The 17,506-nt window shown below is 41.8% G+C and overlaps 1 protein-coding gene across 1 annotated transcript; it reads right to left on the bottom strand.

Annotated features, from left to right (window-relative positions):
• Positions 1 to 2,211: 2,211 nt before the first annotated feature.
• LOC147435574 (Got1/Sft2-like vescicle transport protein family) lies at positions 2,212 to 12,887 on the bottom strand. The gene is made up of 4 exons (XM_086488589.1): positions 12,566 to 12,887; positions 2,723 to 2,990; positions 2,538 to 2,642; positions 2,212 to 2,457 (listed from the first exon to the last, which is right to left on the bottom strand). The coding sequence occupies exons 1-4, from the start codon at positions 12,787 to 12,789 to the stop codon at positions 2,347 to 2,349; spliced, it is 708 nt and encodes a 235-aa protein (XP_086344715.1). The 5' UTR covers positions 12,790 to 12,887; the 3' UTR covers positions 2,212 to 2,346.
• Between the last annotated feature and the right edge of the window lie 4,619 nt (positions 12,888 to 17,506).

The following is a 17,506-nucleotide window of genomic DNA, read 5'->3' on the forward strand; positions in this document are numbered from 1 at the left end:
AATGAAGAGAGAGCGGTGGGATCTACAACGGAGAACTAGGCGCACACAATGCGAGATCTGCTTGGCAACCCAATTTTACCCGGTGTGTCTGAAATTACCTTCTTTGTCCTAGTTTACTTTTGTCCCTATCCAAGTTTACTTATCATGCATTTGTTTCCCATGTGCGCTCGAGAGAGTCGGATAGGCCACAAGCCTTTCATGGCGCCTGCATGGGTTCAAATCTCACGATCACCAAATTTTTTGAGCCCTCCAATGCCCTCGAGATTCACGCGCACAATTCTCCTCCATAGATTCTACCGCTCCTCCATTTACTACCCGTGCCCTTTAGTGTGGAGGTAACGCTATGGATAACATATAAATTTTCACGGCTTTTACAACGTACCATTGGAAGCTATGCAAGTAGGTAGATGTTAAAGGCCAAGTAATCAATGATGGGAATGTGACATATGTGCCCACGAGGCCACCAGGCCAAGCAACCTATTGATTTATCTCCTTTAAAACAACCTCTACTTCTAGAGAGGAAGAGCAAGTTGCATTGGTTTCAAACAAGCATGTCTAGTTCTTAACAAGGCTGTGGGATGTCTAGTTAATCAGTGTGTTCACCTCGCATGTTGCTAATGCTCTTGCCTCCAAATGACTCCTCAAGCAATCAATTGGAAAAGATTCATCATGCCAGGGGGAAAAAAAGGAAAATTAGTTATGATTTACACAAAACTGCCTCCATTTCCACTTCTTGTGATCTCTTAATTTAGGCACAATTTTGTATCAAGATTTTCCAACCTTCAAGAATATATATATATACATATATATATATATATACATATATATATATATACATATATATATATACATATATATATATATATATATGTATATATATATACATATATATATATATATGTATATATATATATGTATATATATATATATATATATATATATATGTATATGTATATATATATATGTATATATATATGTATATATATATATATATGTATATATATATGTATATATATATATGTATATATATACATATATATATATATACATATATATACATATATGCATTTGAATGCAATGTTTTGATAGTGTTTAATATTTTTAAGATTACGCTTTTTCGATAAACATGAGCACAGGTAGCATTGTGATATTCCTTTCTCCGTTATATCCTATAATTGTAAAGGAGGGTCCCCTCTCACCTCCTCTCATCATCACTCAATGGCTGAGCTTCGAGTGCACAATTTCTACATGATTCCATGCTTCACAAGCATCCATGGACGAAGTTTGCAGTAAGGACCAAATACACTTCACAACATTCATGTAACAACTTCTAGCTGCATCAATGTCTTGCATGTACTTTTAACCTTGTTTTTTGTATGGAGTGGTTTTGCGAACCATGAAGCCATAGGATAAACGTACAATTGAAACCATATCCTACATTGAGAACCTCTCTATAAATACACATGTGAGAATGACTCAAAACATGGGACATTTTAGTGTCCTTCATTTTCCAAAACTTTAAAGGTTGCCTTTTTTCACTCAAATAAGGATCTACATGATGTTTACATTGTTCTCCATGTTCTTGGAAATGGCTCTTGCTTGGGCAAGGCTAATTGCCTGCCCAACCGAATGTATGATTTTTCTCCTCTCAGGACATAGTAATGTCCTAGGGACATTTCAGTTTCCAAATACCAAAGTAGTGCAACACCCCCTCCTGTTGCGCAATCTTTTGTGCCCCCTGCAGCCCCAGATCATCCATGGACACTCCAGATCCACCCAGCGTATTTCCATGTCCCTGTACTGGCACCTCTACCCTACAGAGGTAACGCCTACACATTTGCAATCATAATGTCCAACACAAACATGAAACCCCAATTCAAACGTTCGACATCACCCATAGTAAATATGCACATCGAACACCAAAGAGTGCTTTATCCAACACGGTTTGACAATAGCCTTAGTGGAACTTGCCAAGATGTACATTTTATATAACAGCGATGACCCATTTGAGAAACTAGCCTGTCTTTGAGCAAATTCAACTAGGTGACACTCTGGAGGCTCAAATCATTTTGTTACAGTTTTAGGGGAAAACAGAGCCTCCTCCCAATGTACATACTTAACATGTACCAGCAACACACTGTCAAATGGCACTCCACATGATACTGTAATTTTGAGCGGTGCATGCTGATTTCCAGGTAGTTTGAAGATCCCCACCTATAGCTGTAGCCCACGCTTGCCCTGCAGTCTTCAAAAACCCTTCTAAGAGCTTGCACAAACTTTTTGTACCTTCGTTCATATAACAAGCCTTCACCATCATCGGAACTCAGCATAATTCTCATGATCAACTTATCGACCAAAGCATTTCATGACTGAAGAAGTCAGCATTGATGAGAGGAATCGCATTCCAGCAGAACCACCCGGAAAATAAGACACCACATAATAGAGCAGGGCAAATACCTGGTGACAATTTTCCATGTGAGAATAACCCAAAGCAAGACTCCAAGAATAAGGAACACAAAATCACCAAGTTCACGTACTTGAACCCCAGAGAAAACTACTGATAATAGGTAGCTATGCAGCACCATAGAGGCATAGATAGTAGCTGCCATGCTTGTCATGAATCCAGCCGTAAAAGGCAGCCTCTGCAGAATGTCAAAGACAGATATTTTCAAATATTTGGCATGAACTGCATTGAGGTGAAATTCGTACAACGAACGCTTACCTCTCTTGATATCATATGCCAAAATTGTGTGCGAGGCCCTTTCAGAACAAAAAAAGAGCCCATAACAAATAAGCAGCCCAAAGTGAAGCAAATTGCAAACTTCTGAGGCATCACAACCATCACCGGAAGAAACATGGTGAATGCAATAAACACGAAGAAGACACCAGTAGCCAGTGTCAAACCAAAATACATAATTGCCTTTCTTGAAGGCATGCTGCTAGCTGCAGTCTGAACATTTCCAGGTAGCTCTCGCACACCTTTAGAGACCCTGCCAACCACAGCCACATTTGTTAAATTCTTCTTATCATCCTCTGTATTTCAAGAAAAACTACATCATATCAAAATCAACTACTGTATTTTCACAAAATCAAAAGTGAAAAAACAAAGGAGAAAAATTCCTGGGACAAAACTAAAAACTCGCACTGAGAAGCATCCTCTCAAGAGACACATAGGGAAATAGTTCGCATCCCACGTAGTACTGCTGAACCGGACTAAAGGCTGTGACAACCTGTCCACGTGGTAGGAGCCGATCGGTTCACACACACACACACACAGCTGGAAACTCCTGATCAAGGGACCCTCCTCTGAGCCTAGTCTGCCCGTAAAACGCAGCAGATTTCCCACTGGACTATTCGGATCAATGCTGATGTGGCAGCTATCACAATTGAGTGACATGGGATCCCAAGCCTGACCAGAGGAGCCAAACAAGGTCTGACAGAGCAGCCCGTAAATCCTGCTGCAAATCCGGCGGAGTTTGCGCAGCAAGAACATGGGATGGTATGAAAAGCTGCAGCATGGCATTTTTACGCTGAATTACTTTCAGGGCGACAGTTGTTAAAAAAACGTTGACTTTGCAGAGCTTTTGGGTATCCGAATTGACTTCCATTCTTTAAGCACTTGGAAAAGCAAGGATCAGGGGCCTATAACTATAAACATGTGCCTAGTTGAGGGGCCAGTGCATCTTACTAGGGACCTCTGCCACACACAGTCTCATTTCAAAGTACTTTTAAGTTTTGCAGATTTGTTCCAGCTGTGTCAAAGTCTGTTCTAGTCGGTCTTCGCCGTTCCATATGGTGCCCTCCAGATACAGGGGCAACAATTCGCTTTTCCAGCACCTACATACAAATCTACTATTGGAGCTATGGATTCAGAAGATATTACAAGGACCTTCAACAAGAGTTGCTCTCCAAGTATTCGCAAGGCAGTCCACCACAACCGAAGACTTCTGCAGATACTCGTCTCACACTCCAGTTCTTTAATTTCTCTGGAATTAAAGACACACAAAGCCTTGCAGTTTCTACAACACTTTGACAACATTTACTCTCGTGGACAGTACACTTTTCTGTTATGGTTTTGTATGCTCGAGTGGACAGCGCATGATTGCAGTGCTATTAGAGCTCAGCTTTCTTTTGTTCTTACAAGAGGAATGCAACTACAACTTCAACAGAGAGAACCTGGAGCTTCACAAAAATCTTCTACTTCCGAGGCTTCCGATCATGAATATTTGGTGGATCTCGTTCACCAAAAAATCCCATCAACATCTCAACATCTAGGACGTTACAGGCTTGGACAGTCAGAAATTGCCTTGTTAAAGGGTGGTACACTTTAGCTTTCACCCATAAATAAATCGTCCAAAAACTTCACAATTGAGCCTGTAACTAGAATTCACCACTTCAAACAATCCACGACTTGGTAGCTAGAGTGCTCCCAAGTAGACAAAGACACCCTGTTGGCCCCAAAGGTTGGCGCTCCTCTTGGTATTTCTTTATTCTTATTGCACTTGAAAATACCTCTAAACTTCTACAAGCTGTCCCACTTTTATCGGGCTGAAATTTCCCTACTCTAGCCCAAATTCAACAGCATTATGGCAGTAGAAGTCATTACAGTCAAGAACCCAAGCAAACTGTAATTTCCCACGCACTTTAGAGTGCTTTTATAAACCTGGTGAGAAATTGTAACACGCTAAACCCTCTGTTTTTGGCCTCTAACTTGCACCAAAACACATGTTCAATGATTCCCTAGCGTCCGCGAATCTCCTGGGAAATTCAGCATCAAAATGGACCAATACCAACCCTAAACCTGGAAACAAAATACAGCATCTATAATTTTCTCTTTTGTGCTCCTTTTCGCGTGCCGATTGCTCCTATGAGTAACTCTCGAGCTCTCGTACCTATAGGGTTACTTCCCCTTAGATTTAGGCGAGATTTCTCGTGAGGAATCTCTCTAAACCGTCATGTTAGCGCATGTACCTGCTCTGAATCAGTATTTAGCTGATTCAATACCTATGCAAGAGGCTTGGCAATTGAGGGGAGAATCCCCACAACTACACATAACATATGAAAAGCCCTTGAGTTGGGCATCACGAACATGTATTCAAAAGGGTAGAGAGATGCACGAGAGTGGAATCATCATTCTACATAAGAAAGAGGAGAAGGCAAGCTTTCCATTAAAGTTGTGATCACCTGTACCCACTACTCACATACACAGTAGTCGCTTAATGAGGGCTCAAAATACAGTTCGGGTTTCTTGCCAGACCCACGGAATATTCCCTTTCCGATGCCCACGTCACCCATCACGTGACGCATCGGGAATATCCGTTTCCCAGTCTCTCCTACCGAACTAACTGTACAACCCCTTCGCGATGCTTAATGTCACCCATCATATGACGCATCAAAGTTTTCTGTTCCTGATGGCTTTTAATAATTCCAATAAATCTACAGTTCCTAACCTTACAATTCAAGTGCACATATTTAAATATTCTAATTTCAATAAAAAGAAATTACTCAAAAAAATAAGAAAATAGTCCATTTAGCAACACCCTTTCTAAGCACTAAAGACAAGATTTTTAAAGACGATCAATATACAAGGGATTTGGACACTGCTTTCGCCAAGGTTCGCGAAGCTCTTGAGAAGTCTCAAGCACGACGCAAAAAGGCAACGGATTGACATCGACGCGACTTGAAGTTGAAGGAAGATGATTGGGTGCTTTTACGTTTTGAGAAGACATGCCGAAGGAAACGAAAGGAAAAGGACAACAAGTTCTACATCTTCATGCATTATCCATGTACCCGAAGGTGTACATAATACTCATATTGTGTCACAACTTTGGTGAACTCGAGAGATTTCCTTCACTTCGGAAAATTCTTAGAGTAAACTCCCTCAACCAAATGATCCCTTGACTTAGTCCCAGAGCAAACCCACTCATCAAGTAAACTAGGATTTCAATCCTAGAAATACTTGAGCATAGGCCGTCGCCGTCTCTTGCTCCTCCTCTCATAAAGGAGTGTTCATTCACTTGTGCGAAAGCACCACCATATCTTCCCTTAACGTGTAGGGGGTGTGGGGGTAGAGTCCTCAAGCTTAATGAAAACTTTTCTCCGCTCGAAAACTCGAAATAGTTCCTTCGTAATGTCCTACCCGCAGCAGCAGGTAATCTGTTGAAGAACTATTGTGACCTTTCGGATGGTTGATCGAACCAGTTCATCACATAAACAATGTTCCAACTTGATCCGGCTCTCATAAACACTTGAGAGTGATCGTCCTCGTTAGACATATGCATACATTGTGCTAAAGAGATTTCCTCAAATATGTAAACTGTGATCAAAGACCTGGCCTCTCCCTTAAAGTTTCAGGGTCTTCTGTTCAAAATCTCAGGAGTTAGATTGAATTTCCTCGCTCCAAAGCTTTCTCCGGATAGCCATGTATCCTTCGAGGAGAGATAACAAAAATTTGTTGTTTTCGTGTTTGATGGTTCCCGTCCCACTGTGGGGATTTGATTCTTCATATACTGAAGTGTACACTTCACCTTGCATGGTTGGCTCCACCATCTGCAAAGTATCTTGCAAATATATATGTATGCATCAACGAAGTTCGGATAAAAAGTTCTTCGTTAAATTTCTTTATGTTTTCTTCCTCAAACAGGTTTAAGAATGGGACCACCTTGGAAAGAATGAACCGATACATGTCTACGTAATTTGTGACTCGCTCATACTCCTATTGGGCAAACCGATCCCAATCTTCTCCAATACCTTCCTCACGGTGTAGAGGAAAAAAAAAATTGTCGGAGAATTCAGCCTTGAATTGAATCCAAGTCTTGTTTTGAATTCCTTGCAGAGCTTTGGTATACCACCACGTACTTGCAATCCCCTTGAGGTGTTTGGTCACATGACGCTTCTGAGAAATTGCGGTTTGCAAAGGCAACTTCAAACTGTCGAACACCTTCCCTTCCATCAAGAGTATCAAACTTGATTGGAGTATTCAGAGGTCTAGAGACCTTCTTCATATCCTTCCCAAAATGATGGGATTTCTTGGATATGAATCGGAATTGATGTTAATGGATATTTTTTGGGTTTTGAAGGATCTTAAGCATTCCGCTCCTCAGATTCTCTGGGTTCTTGAGCATCATGCTCTTGTCGCTTTCTCATAAAATCCCAAGTCTTGTCGACTTCTTTCAGAGAGAAAAATTTCCCCAACTCTGCCAGCTTTTTTTACAGGGCTTAGGGTTCCGCATACTTACTTCTCCCTTGGCTTGTCATGGCTTCTTCCCGTATCTTCCCACAATCGTCCTCCTTTACAGAGGAAGAGAGGAGACCATGCTCTGATACCACTATCACAAACGGGAGGCATAACAATATAAAATATACTCAGGTAAATAGAATTTATCACTTAATACTGAAGCCAGAGCATATATATATATATATATATATATATATATATATATATATATATATATATATATATATATATATATATATATATATATATATATATATATATATATATATATATATAGAGAGAGAGAGAGAGAGAGAGAGAGAAGATCAACACAGTACTAGGGACCACAAGAAGGGTTGGTCCCCCCCCCCGTAATAGTATCTTTATTACTGAGGAGAAGTCTATACAAGCACTTGAACCGAACGTATTACAACGTTCGTTCTAGAATCAGACTCGATGGTTCCCAAAAGCCTCACCTTCCTATTCCTAGGGCAAAACGCTATTCTCCTTATTCCAAATCCTCAAGAATCAAGGTTCTCGCCTCTGGATCTCACCTTCCAGACTGAGGACAAGGCATTCTTGCAACTCTTTTCTGACTTTGTTCCCCGAGCCCTTCTTCCTGCAAGATAACTCTGCTTTCCTAGACACGAAATCCTTCCTTGGGAATCTCAACTTCTAGATCACAATTCAAGAGTCGACCACTCTTGGATCCATGGATCTACTTCCCAAACTTGGGCTGATCTCGCTCTAGTTTCTCGGAACGCTTTTCTCCTGCAGAGGCTCATGCCTTCCCTTGCTCCTACCCCCTCGTGAAGAGGAAGTACACCTGCAACAAACACTCAGAGATCATAACATAAAAAACGTTACCTCTAAAGTCTCAATGCTCGAAATGCAACTCGATTCTTGGAAAGCAATTCCTCGAAAGAGATCTATGCACAGAGAATCTGTAACAAACTGCTGACGTGTCAAAGCCTTGCAGAATGGAGTCAACTTGCACATGTCGGTCAAGGGGCCTAAACCCTAAGAGAACAAGTAGCAGAAGAAGAAGTCCTACCAACTTATGGGGACCCCGTCCAATGGGGCCCCAGTGACATAAAGAAACTAAAATAAAGTAGGATACACACACACACAAAAAAAAACCTGATGACGTGGCAGATTTTTGAAAATTGCGCTGGCATGATGACGTGGCAGCTATACGGACTTCCGTAAATTACGCTGGCAGCTTTTTGGCATTGCTTTTGAACCAAAAGCTTTTGAGTTTTAAAGGCTTTTCACTGTAACTGTTTTGTAGGCCAAGGACCTTTAAATATGAGGTTAGGGCTCATTCTCTGGCATGCTTCCTAGAGAAGGTGCAGAGTTTGGAGTAACGGCTTGTACTATGTTGATGCAATATAAAGAAATACCGAAAAGGGCGCCAAGGTTTGGGGCCAATACTCTCTGGGGTGGAATTCCGCCACTCCATGTCGCGTGTCGCCTGTCTCTTTCAGTTCAGTTGTTATTGAAGTGCTAAAAGTCTGTTCAGTCTGTTCTTTTCTATTGGCACGTGGTGCCTGTCTTGTGAGAGTGGTATCAAAGCATCAGGCATGTGCTTTTCGGAAAGCATACCGGTCCCGCGAAAGAGTAGACAAAGCAACCAAAGACTTTTGGAATTTTGGCTTCGTGCTCCGACCCCGGGCTTAATAGCGACTCCCACCCTTACTTCATCACGCATCGGGCGTGCTTCCGTCTTCACCGCTCATGTCTTACAGGGCATGAGCCATTAAGATCACTTGCAAGAGAAGGATCCAAGATTTGTTTCAAGCTACTGTTTTTCTTAGAGACAGTACCATGCAGATGTTGATAGCTACCAAGCAGCATACTCCAAGTACTTGGCAAGCTTTCAAGAAAAATTTTGCCCGAAGTTATATGGTTTCTGACATCTTCCTGCAGAGTGCAGCTTCTGGCACAGTGGGGTATCCTGAAATGCTTGCCATGGAAACCCTAGCAGATTATAACTTGAAATTTCTCGACATCTCTCAGCAGATGTCTCTTCATGAGCAGATGACCTTGGAGATCCAGTGCGCTTGCTATCTTGGGACTACCATCGCCGCCAACGAAAACACTCTCTGTCCAAGAGCTTATGGACCATGCTGTGCTCGGCTACGACCTCATGGAAGGAACCTAAGCCTAATTTTTGGTGCAGGTTTCAGGATGGAAAGTCAGCCGACTTTTCGAGCTCGGCTGATGTCGAGATTGCTTTTTAAATTTGAATTTTGTCTGCGAATCTGTTTGAGAACTTGTTTGGTGATCCTGTTTGGAATTTGTTTGAAATGGATGCTATCTGTTTTAAACATGTCTTGGTGCCGATTTGAATTGTTTGACTCTGGTTTTACTACTGATTTCAATGATTGGTGATTTTACTCCCCGGTGGAGGGTGAGAAATGATGTTTGAGAATGCTTGTTCATACTCATGGCCCGGACCCTTGTGGTTATATGCAGGGGGAGTATTGAATGATTGAAAAGTGTTGTTTTTACTCATGGTCCGGACCCTTGTGGTTATTTACGGGGAGAGTATTGTTGTTGTTACTCATGGCCCGGACCTGCATGGTTATTTACGGGGGGAGTATTAAGAAGTTTGAGCAGTGGTTACTCTCAGCACCTCCAAACGACGCAAGCTGCGGTCTGGGGGGCGTTTGGTTGTAAAAGGCCTCTATATCTCATGGCCCAAACCTTTTTAGGTTATTTGCCGGAGGAGTGATGAGGGAGTCGTTGAACAGTTCATGGCCCGAACCTGGATGGTTATTTACGGGGGGAGTGTTCATCGGCGGCTTTATGTTTCTATGTCTTGTAACATGCATATGTGAGCATTTGTGTTGCATTGTGATGTGCCAACCACTGAATATTCCTAATTGGATGACATTGCCTGGATATGTAATTTTAGTGTATCAAGACACCCGTGGAAGATCAGTACGGTCTGGGTGTGATGGCTAATTTTACTACGCCAGAATATCAAGAGTTCCGATCTGGACGAAAGGAGAAGCTAACTCCTTGATCAAAAGAGCCGAAAGGAGAAGCTAACTCCTTAACAAAAAGAGCAAACTGATTGTCCCTCTGAATAACCCTCAAAAATTTTTGAACTAACTTGAGTTGTTTTGCAGGTATGTTGTAATCGCGAACGATTACTCTCTTTCAAGAAGGGGAGATGTAACAAACTGATGACGTGTCAAAGCCCTGAAGAATGGAGCCAACTTGCAGATGCTGGTCAAGGGGCCTAAACCCTAAGAGCTCCTTAACAAAAAGAGCAAACTGATTGTCCCTCGAAATGTCTCTCGGAATGACCCTCGAAAATTTTTGAACTAACTTGAGTTGTTTTGCAGATATGCGGTAATCGCGGACGATTACTCTCTTTCAAGAAGAGGAGATGTAACAAACTGTTGACGTGTCAAAGCCTTGAAGAATGGAGCCAACTTGCAGATGTCGGTCGAGGGGCCTAAACCCTAAGAGAACAAGTAACAGAAGAAGAAGTCCTACCAACTTATGGGGACCCCGTCCGATGGGGCCCCAATGATAAAAAAACTAAAATAACGCAGGATCCACACGCAAAAAAACTGATGACGTGACAAATTTCCAAAAATTGCGTTGGCATGATGACATGGCAGGCTGTACAAATTTTCGCGTTTTGCGCTGGCATGATGACGTGGCAGCTGTACGGACTTCCGTAAATTATGCTGGCAGCTTTTTGGCATTGCTTTTGGACCAGAAGCTTTTGAGTTTTAAAGGCTTTTCATTGTAATTGCTTTTTAGGCCAAGGGCCTTTAAATATGAGGTTAGGGCTCATTCTCTGGCATGCTTCCCGGAGAAGATGCAGAGTTTGGAGTACCGGCTTGTACTATGTTGATGCAATATAAAGAAATACCGAAAGGGGCGGCAAGGTTTGGGGCCAATACTCTCTGGGGTGGAATTCCGCCACTCCGTGTCGCGTGTCGTCTCTCTCCTTCAGTTCAATTGTTATTGAAGTGCTAAAAGTCTGTTCAGTCTGTTCTTTTCTATTGGCACGTGGTGCCCGTTTTGTGACAGAATCCTCTCTTCCAATCCTACACACAAAAGAGGTGTGCTTTTGGGTTCCTTCTCGTAAATTGCTTTATGAATTTATGAAGTAGTGTCTAAGTGGAACTCCGCCTTTCAAAAAATTTCAATCAAGTTCAATATAGATGCAATGTTTTAGCACCTTGTCAAGTGGCTTGTAGATTTCATCAACAATTGCTTCAAGACCAATGCTACAAGCATCACACCTTGAGCACGAGAAAACTTTTACAAATCTAGAAGAATGGGCACCAGATTGGAAGAGAATTTGATTTCAAGAATGTTGAAAGCATTAAAATATTTAGAAGTCCACTAAATTGTTCCTCCTTACTTGAAACTTCATCGTTCGTGGAGAGGGAAAGCAATTGCAGCAAAGTGCTCAATGAATCCTTTGTAACAAGAAGCTGTCGGAAGAAGCTAGAGAAAGTATGAGCTGATTTCAAATTATGCCACTCCTAAATTGCCTTACCTTAAAAAGGATCCATACAAAAACCCTCGACAGATATGATTTGTCTAGGATATTGTATCCTTGCAATAAACAACTCAATCTTCTCGTTATGATCAGAATTTTTCTTCCAAAATTTCTCAAAGACTAATGCTAGATGGCATCGATGTTCTTCTTTGCTCTGATTGGAGAATGTGCCGACAAGAATACTTGCAAATAAGTATGTTGCATCATTTTGACTGCAAGTAGCACATGCATTGGTCATAAAAGACATAAACTCGTACAAGCCAAAGGTTTTGCAAACAGGCATTTTGGGAGCATCTTTTGGCTTGATGGAGCTTGGTGATAGCCACTTCTTGTGTCAATCCAGTTAGAAGGATCCTTGAAGTTGATCCACAATACCATCAATGCAAGAAACAGGGAATCCTATTGTAACTCATCTAATACCATCTAGAGATATCCCTAGGAAAATGAGTGATAGATCTTGATCACCTTGATGAGGTTCTTCCTTGCCATCTGAGGCTATCAATCCTAGTGTAGGCTTCCAAATGGAATCAATATAGCTAGACAAAATACGCTATTCTACAAGGAATAGAGACTACATAATGTGGACATAAAGTCGAAAAAGAGTACGGATTTAGAACCCATGTCAGCATATGACATGAGAAACGTGATGCGCATGCATCTTAGACTTAGTTACAAAAAACACAAAATACGTCAAGATTTCAAACCACAATTTACTGCAAGCCTTCTGATAGTTTGCACGTATACCATAAACACACATGCACAGAAACAACCACACACACACGCAGGTACACACAACAGACTTTGAGAGCACTTACGAGCTGAAAGCACCCAGGAGTGTATTATTCGCAGATTTGAGAAGAGGAGCGATTGATTCGGGCACCGCAGCTTCAAGATCAAGGCTGAGTTGGGATGAAAGAGAATTGGAAGTCTCCTGAGTGCGCGCGGAAGCGTAACTGTTCCAATCAGCGAGAAGAGACGGTGGTTCTCCATCCCCACCCGTGTCACCGCCGCTGCTTGGCCCCGAAAACCAGGCCTGCATCTCCCTCAACCTCTCCAGCTTTGCGCGCCCAAAGACGGAGAGAGAGAGAGAGAGAGAGAGAGAGAGAGAGAGCAGAAGAGTTCAAATCTGACGTCGTCGGGGTAATAAAGTATAGCCAGAGCAAGCAAACAAATCCGACAAGAGAAGCGACTTGGGCGTCCGGACGTGGAAGCCAGCTGGCATACACGGTTAGCAGACAACGGTGGCGTCGAACCAAAAGTGGCGAGAAGTCTTGCGAGAAGTTCGAACACTTTGGCCCCTAGCATACACGTGAACGGCAGCTGCAACGGTATCACAAAATCAAAGTCAAGGATGAACTGCTGATTAGCTGATTCACAAGACGCTGGCCATGAGGTACTACCTACTCACTCAGGTCTCGACCATGTGTTCTTTCACACATTAGAGGTGTGACCGTCTCTCGAATGAGAGGGCTCGCTTGACGGCTATTCTAGAGTTAGGTTCAGAGTTAGATGTCAAATATATATCAGATTAAACAAACAGAATCGACTTCAAATGACTAGTACCAAATTCAGACAGATAACTGAACTGAAATGAAAGACTTCATAATATAAGGCATGGAATGAAATATTTGAGGAATTGCATTCAGATTTAGAATGAGGTTCAATTACAATGATTCAAACTCAGAACCATGGAATGATTGACTGAAAGATATAAATGATACAGCGGTTGGCATTGAGTGCTTATGAGCTCTCCTAGGCTCTCAAGTACAAGATACAAATGAGTAGAGTAGCATAGCCCATCAAAATAGTCTTATAGGGTCCTATTTATAGGTATTCACACTGGACTTTGAATGGTCGACACAGTCGTACAATATAGCCCATCAAAATAGTCTTATAGGGTCCTATTTATAGGTATTCGCACTGGACTTTGAATGGTCGACACAGTCGTACAATATAGCATAACTGATGGTAACTCTGGCGTACAACTCATGTGCAAGGCATCTCTGTAAGAGTTGGTTCCCACCTACTACATCCTCCTCTCCTTTTTTGAATCTTATCATATACAAAATTCCATACTTTTATTATCGCACTTGTCCTTTCGTTTGTCCGGAGGGTTCGTTACCTCAGGTCTCAGAACCATGTGGACTAGTAGTCTAATATGTTTGGCCACCATCTAATTTTGTGGAGTGCTGGAAGCTGCATTTTTCTTCATGAGTATCCAGTAAATGGCCTCTTACTCCAGTTGCTCCCTTCTTTCCATCAGTATCTCCACTTGATAAGGTGTCAGCTAGTGCCAGGTCTTCGTGTCTTGATCATACATACTCTTCTTGTCCTTTGTTAGTCTTGCCCTGGCCAGCTTATGGCAGATGGATGCAATTTTTCACCACCCAATCGGGTCTAGCTAATTGGCTTTGACCCGTGCCTCAGACAGAACTTCAAACATCTCTTGAAACTGAGGCTCTGAACTAGCTTTCTTGGCTAGTTCCTTCTCAGGAACATTTAAGGCTTCGACTGACATCTGAAGTAAATTATTTGTGTGCTTTATCAATTGGCTGACCTGAGCTTTCCATTGTTTCATTATTTCTTTGAATTGATGAGGTCATCCTTTAGTTTTGAGACCTTGTCTTTCTCTTGAGTGTCGTTGAGTACCGACTTCCATGCAACCCATAAAGCATTGTTTTGCTCATACCGGTCTCTGATCTGGTCCACTATCTGAATGCACCTCATTTTATATACAGGTTCTCGAGTACAGAGCTGGGTAGAACCTCGGTAGCTCATTTTCCTTCATGGGCAAGGCATACATCAGAACTGGTGAATCTAGTATAACATTGATTGTAGTATCTGTGAAGCGCACTATTACTCCTCACATTCGCCCTTAGGATATGATCAGTCCACAAAGGGGAGTAAGCCCAAAGCTTTGTGGAAAGCTTCAAACTTCTCAGAGACAACGCCTTTGTGAAAAGATCTGCAAGGTTGTCATGTGTTGGCACATAAGCTAAGCTGGTCTCTCCTGTTGAGAGCTTGTCATGACATAGTGGTAATGCACCTCAATGTGCTTTTGCGAGCTTGAAAAACTTGGTTCCTCACAACTGCCAATGCGCTATGACGGTCAGTGTAGATAGTGTTGGTAGTGTCATGTCCAACACCCAAATCATCCATAAGGCGTATGAGCCATACACACTCAACCGTAGCTGTGAAGACTGCCCTGTACTCAGCCTCACAACTAGAAGTGGCCACAGTAGGTTGCTTCTTGCTCAACCATGATATGCATGAAGTGCCAAGCATGAAACAAAAACCACTTGTGGACATTCACGTGTCAAAACAACCAGCCCAATTTGAGTTCGAAAAAGCATGTAAATTTGGCGGCAATGATCCCCCCTTGGGATAAAACAAGCCAATATGTAAAGTGCCACTCAAGTAGCGAAAAATCCTCTTGACAGCCTACCAATGCTTAGACCCTGGGCTATGCAAAAATCTATTGACCTGTGAAACTGCAACTAAATATCCGGCCTCGTGTTTCATACATAAATAAGGTAGCCAACAGCAATTTGTTAAAGAGTGACATTGACAGGGTCACCAACATCATGAAGGCTCAACGTCAAACCTGTTTCCATGGGAGTGGCAGTAGGTTTGCAATCCTCAAGTCCAAACTTACATAACAATGTATGTATGTAACTTGTCTAACACAAGGCAATACCACTATCACACTACTTAAACTGTATGCCCAAATAATGATGCAACATCCCCAAATATTTCATCTTGAAAGTAGCATTCAAATTAGCCTTAAATTCAACAATATGTTTCTCATTTGGTCCAGTGATCAACAAATCATCCACATAGAGAACGACAATGACAAGCACATCACCCTCACGCTTTACATACAACGTGCTTTCTGTTGGACTGTTATGAAACCCTCGTTTGATCAAATGAGTGTCAGCCTTCTCATACCAAGCACAAGGAGATTGCTTCAACCCATACAAAGCTTTCTTACATTTTCACATTTTTTTCCTCTTGTCCTTTCTTAAAAAAACCGCGAGGCTACATTACATAAACTTCCTCAAATATGTCACCATTTAAGAAAGCAGTAACAATGTCTGACGGATGTACATCCCAACCAAAATGAGCTGCCACCAACGCACATAGAAAACACATAGTAGTCATACGACAAGTGGGAGAAAAAGTCATAATCTATGCCTTTTTTATGTGCATAACCCTTTGCAACAAGTGACCCTTATAGCGATCAATCTCACCATCTGGCTTGCGTTTCAAATTGTAAACCCACTTTGTACCAATGGCCTTTTTACAAGGAGGCAAATCACATAAAATCCATGTGTCATTTTCTATAAGTGCATCGTATTCTGACTGCATGGCAACCATCCAATTTTGTGGATTCTGTGCTTCATCAAAAGACAGAGGTTCTTCAACATCACATAAACTAGACATAGCCAAAGCATAACAATCTAATGCATAAGACGCATGGTGAGAACCTAAACAAGTATGACTAGACAAAGGTGCATCCAATTTACTATCATGCAAAGTATGCACTAGCCATTTAGGCATACCTCTAGCATGCTCATTCTTAGCCCTTTCCTCATCAAGTACATCATGTACATCAGCATCAGTAATAATAGGATGATCAGTAACATTTTTAAAAACCCCCATAGGTTGTACATTTGCCTCATTGGAATTTACATTGGAACTTCCACCACTGAAAAGAGGCAACAAAGTGTCATAAATGTCTTTGTGAGCTTACATTACTCTCTCTAGTACATGATAGCAAGGACTGAACAAAATCTTCCACAAACACAACATCCCGTGAAACCAAGATACACTTTGTTTGTGGATGATACAGCTTAAACTTTGCTTTCAACACTATAACCAACAAAAATGCATTTGACAGCCTTATCATCCAATTTCCAACGTTGCGTTTGTGGCACTAAAGCATATGCCAAGCAGCCAAAAACGCGCATGTGCTCAATAGAAGGCTTTCTATCATGCCGCGCTTCATATGGAGTCACAGACTGCAAAGATTTTGTAGGACACCTGTTTAGTACATAAGTGGCACACATGATGGCCTCAAGCCAAAACAAATGCGACAAAACTTGACTTTTGACCATACATCATGCCATTTCCGCAAGTAACCTGTTTTTCCTCTCAACAACACCATTTTGCCGAGGTGTATACAACACTGTACATTGGTATTTTATCCCACGACTAGCTAGAAATGCATTGAATTCATGAGACATATACTCCACCCCTCGATCGGAACAGAGTGTGTCCATAGTACATTTTTAGACATTTTCAGCCATAGCCATAAATTTTTTGAAGCACATAAATACTTCGGACTTTGCTTTAAGCGGATATACCTATGCATACCTGGAGTAATCATCAACAAAAGTCACAAAGTAAAGGTAATTGCCCAAGGACAGATTTTTCACGGGTGCACAAACATCACTATGCACAAGCTGTACATTAGGAAAAATATGGACTCTCCTTGGGCCTTTTTGATTAGTGAAGGCTTAAGGGAGAACCAATGAGAAGGCTCTTGGGATATCACCTAGAGGGGGAGGAATGGTAGGGGTGCAGCTTAGTTGTCTCCCTCTTCAATGCTTGGTTCTTAGAGAGAGGTGGGAGGTAGGCTGGGGGGGGGGGGGTAAATAGGAGGAGAGAGGTGTCATAAAAGAAGGAGGGACCCCCCAAAAAAAAAACGCGCATGCTTAAAAACCCTAAAAATTGAATTTTTAAAAAAAGTTTCA

The sequence above is a fragment of the Adiantum capillus-veneris genome, chromosome 18 (assembly GCF_014529385.1).
Source record: "Adiantum capillus-veneris isolate H3 chromosome 18, ASM1452938v2, whole genome shotgun sequence".
Lineage (NCBI taxonomy): Eukaryota > Viridiplantae > Streptophyta > Polypodiopsida > Polypodiales > Pteridaceae > Adiantum > Adiantum capillus-veneris.

Coding starts and splice junctions, on each gene's coding strand:
- LOC147435574 (XM_086488589.1), bottom strand. CDS start 12,789: ATGCAGGCCTGGTTTTCGGGGCCAAGCAGCGGCGGTGACACGGGTGGG. Junction 2,991..12,565: donor CTCCTGGGTGCTTTCAGCTC/GTAAGTGCTCTC, acceptor TGTGGTTGGCAG/GGTCTCTAAAGGTGTGCGAG. Junction 2,643..2,722: donor GGCATATGATATCAAGAGAG/GTAAGCGTTCGT, acceptor GACATTCTGCAG/AGGCTGCCTTTTACGGCTGG.